The sequence below is a fragment of the Pterocles gutturalis genome, unplaced genomic scaffold (assembly GCF_000699245.1).
Source record: "Pterocles gutturalis isolate BGI_N339 unplaced genomic scaffold, ASM69924v1 scaffold12859, whole genome shotgun sequence".
NCBI classification, from domain to species: domain Eukaryota; kingdom Metazoa; phylum Chordata; class Aves; order Pterocliformes; family Pteroclidae; genus Pterocles; species Pterocles gutturalis.
In genome coordinates, this window is record NW_010133337.1 from 2,666 (window position 1) to 6,674 (window position 4,009).

Here is a 4,009-nt window from a genome sequence, read left to right on the forward strand (position 1 = left end):
TTGCGCCCTGCCCTGCCGGCGGGCAGCTCCTGCCCGGGAGGGGTTGCTGAGGGCAGACGAGGCTCAGGCTGCTCCAGGAGATCTGTGCGGAGAGGTAGAGGCTGGGCAGATGAAGGTCCAGGGGTGAGGAACGGAGCCTGCTCCCTTTTCACTGCCCTCTCCTGGGAGGTTTGAGGGCTGGCCTCAGAAATCCTGGGAGCTGGTGCTCTCGCCAGGCTGAAGGTTAGTCCGGAGTTTGTACATGTGATCTAAGGCTTGAGTAAGGAAAGTCCCGGTTGTGTTGATCTCCATCAGGGTTAAGTTATCCAGCTAAAAGAGAAAATAGCAGAATGTGGGGAAACAGCCCTGCCGCAGCAGAGGACAAGGAACTCGGAAAGCAGCTTTGCAGCCCATGCTTTTCTTTCACCCCAAGGGACCAGCCCAGCTGCCACCCCCGGTCAAGAGAAGCACACGAGCAACGAGAGCACAATTTCCATAAGGCACAGGGAGCCGCAAGCAGCCCATGAAGTGAGGTTTCAGCATATGGCTTTCGTTCCCAACTGACGTACCCACAACCCAGGAAAAACATGCCCCAACCAGCATTTTCACGAGAAGCTCTCATCAGTCACAAGCCCACACAATTGCACGGCATCTGGAATCCTCCCAGTGCAGAGCTGGCGAACCTCTCCCCGCACGTCCCCGCCGCACCTTGGCGTGAGCCTCCTGCTGCCTGACGAAGCTGTCCGCAGACAGCCGCAGCTTGGCGATCCGGGTGTCCCAGGTATCCTTCACCAGCGTCCGAATCTCATCGGCTTTGGGGATGTTGTCTGAGGCACTAGAAGAGGAGAGAGAGGATGAGAACAGGCTGCGAGGGATTCGTACGTTATGTCACCGGCAGTAAGTAAAGCTGGCAGTTCTTCAGCCCTCTGAGGCATAAGTAGAGCAGTTTGCTATAGAGGAAAAAACCTGCAACTCAACATTAAAATCCAGCCTCGTGCTTCTGCTGCTGGGATTTTTGGGACAGTTTATTTACCCAGGAATGCTCAGCTCTGATGCAGCATCTGGTTCTCACTAGAATCCTTCTGTTCTTTAATTGCCCAGCTGGTACGAGGTACACAGAGGGCCAATAACCTGGCCAAAGTCACCGGCAGCCAGGGAATTGAAAGGACTCGGCTGTGATTAGAGCCCCGGCTCTGTGCTCTCGTGGCTCTATCAGACAGTATTAAGTTGAAAGGACTGTACGAGTTGTGCCACATCCTCCCATTAAGGCAATTCAGCGCTGCCATAAGGACCTCGAGAGATCAGATCAATTCACACAGACAGAGCTGTCAGGGTTATTCTAGCGTGAGCGAAGGAGCCGCACGCCAAGAGCGTCATCTCCAGAGGAAAAGCCAGCGCTTAAATGACCACCCTGCCGTAATCGAGGGCTTAAAGTCAGAAGAGCCTGCACTGAGAAAAATACCAGCCAGCACATTTTACAAGTGAAATGCCTCAGCAGGCAGGAGAGTTCAGGCTCAGAATATCCCTGCTCTCCTGCTTCTCAGGCTGAGGAAAGAGGAGCTTTCCTCCTGAAGGAGAGCCAAGGAAGAAGCCTGGAGGGTTTAGGCTGCTGAACAGATTGCAGCCGTGGAATGTGTTGCTGATCCTCAAGGCCTCTACGCTTAGCTGCTGCTCAATAAAGCGGCACAGCCTCAATTATCAGGCCGCAGAACAAGCAATCCCCAAGTTACTGAAATGCAAAGTTACCACGAGAAAACTGCTGCAACGAGATCTTGGCATGCTGTGAAATAAACCTCCATTAACTCTCACTTTCCCACCGCCCTCTGGGGCCGCTGCCAACGAAAGCTTGAAAAATTGTCTACGGAAGCATGTACTCAGGCGGAAACTGTTACAACACATTTCCTACTTACTAGTTTAACAGCAGCTTTGTGAGTTCCATGTAATAGGGACTGGGCATCGGAGTGAAGGTGTCCTCTTTACGCTCCTGGTCCCGGATTTCCTCCAGTTTTTCTAAAATACAACCAGGAATGGTCAGGCACTGCCAGACCTTCAATGCTCCACACACATTTTTACCCCCCAGTGAAACCCCTATGCTCTTTCTACAGGACTAACTGTATGTCCAAGCTTGAATCAACGTGCGGGTGTCCTGGTTTTGGCTGGGACACGGTTAACTTTCCTCGTGGTAGCTAGTGAGAGGCTGCATTTTGGATTTGGGCTGAGAAGACTGATAACACACAGATGTTTATTGCTGCTGCCAGGACAGTCAAGGACTTTCCAGCTTCTCTGCTGCGCCCGTGTCTGCAGGGGCAGGAGGAGCTGGGAGGGAGCACAGCCCCAGGGACCAGCCCAGGATTTGACCTTAGGTTTAGGACTGAGACCAAACTGGCCAGTGGTGTGTTCCATATCATGCCCGGCATGGCCAGTGTATAGGTGAGGGTTTGTCTGGAAGCTGGCTCCCTCTCTCTCAGGGTCATCTCACCCTCAGTCAGCTCTTGGGCTCTTATCTCCATTCCAGGATTGCAGTTTCAGGACTCTCCCTGCTCTGGGATTGTTAGCCAGGAACAGGCTGAGCCTTGGTCATCAGGTGGTGAGCAGTGTCACTGCGTGTCACTCATTTGTATATATTACTATTATTACAATTACTATTTTCAATTTTGTTGTAGTTTAGTTATTAAATTGTTCTCATCTCACCCCACAAGTCTCTTTTCCCTTCACCCCTTTAATTCTCTCCCCCAGCCCCAGGAGGGAAGGGTGAGCGAGCGGCTGCGTGGTGTTTGCTGCACTTGCACTAATTAGTGTTTGCACCCTTGAATGAATAAAGGAGGAATGCTCAGTGCAGTCTCCCTCTTCCTGCAGCTCCATTAGCGGTTACTTCTCTTTCTCAGCTTCCCTTGAGATGACAGAAGGGACGGTGCCACGATTCTCACATTTTAGAGAGTGAGACCACCTCCCATTTCCAATGCCCTTGAGGAAAATTATTTAATGGAGTGAATGAACCAGTGATTAACACACAGATATGCTCTCCAGGGTCTGCCTCCTCACAGAGCATCATCTGAGATCCCCAAAGCTCTTTCTGAACAAGCCTTGCGAGAGAGGCAAGTGCTGCTCAGAAAGACCAGCGACCACTGCTGAAGATGAGCATCAGAGCTGGGGGTTCAGTCTAACCCTTGTTCTTCCTCCTCACCAGAGAACAGAAGTTAAAAACCTGACTTTACAGGGAAGATTACATCTCCTGTAAATGTAAAAAATCCCAGTGATGGAACATGAGATCCTTCTCTCAGAGTTATTTTGTGTTTGTCAAATTAAGCTTCCCACTAATGGTGAAAAAAAGAGGCTTGTTTTTTTTTTATTTTGAGTTTCCGCTGCACCCACTGAAACCCAGGGCCAAAGCCACCATCCTTACCAACGTCCATCCATTCCGGAGGAATCAGCCGACACTTCTGCCTCTGCTTCAGATTAATGGCCAACCAGACAGGCACTTCCACCGGCAAGCCAGGATTGAAAGGACCCAGATCTCCCTGGAAGACAAATTGAAGACGACAATGAGGCAGCAGCGAGGGCTGGGACATGGCAGCACTCGTCTGCTAATTTGGCCTCAGCCATCTCTAGAGAGCATGAGTTTTCCGGGGATTTGGAAAAGCCAGAACCAAATAGCATATGAATTTCCTCCTCTCGCTTCCCATAATTCTTGCTCTCAGACTTTTCCTCCTCTCCCTTGAGAAGTAATAACTTAACGTTTCCAGTGCATTTGCTATTTCAAAGCATTTCACTGAAGTTCCAGGCAGAAATCACATCTCTCCTGGAAACGCAGCCCCCCGGGCTCAGGCTGAGGCACTTTCAGAGGCACGCGGCAGCAGAGCACATCTCACACCGCCAGCACGACAGATCCCGGCACCTGCTGCTGGAGCTGGGGGGGCTCAGCACCCAGGGGGGCTCAGCACCCCCAAACCAAGGCTCAGGTGTGAGGGGTGAAGGCAGCAGAGAGGTGGAGGACAGCACTGCCCCGACCCCCCAAACCTCCTGGGGGGCT

General features: G+C 51.7%; 1 protein-coding gene across 1 annotated transcript; it reads right to left on the reverse strand.

The window, feature by feature from the left end:
• Positions 1–183: 183 nt before the first annotated feature.
• On the reverse strand, positions 184–3,497 carry GINS2 (GINS complex subunit 2 (Psf2 homolog); the record flags this gene model as incomplete). Its single annotated transcript, XM_010081199.1, has 4 exons — positions 184–309; positions 688–814; positions 1,890–1,989; positions 3,383–3,497. Coding segments are annotated over 4 exons (468 nt in total), but the record flags the coding sequence as incomplete, so codon positions are not given.
• Positions 3,498–4,009: the final 512 nt, after the last annotated feature.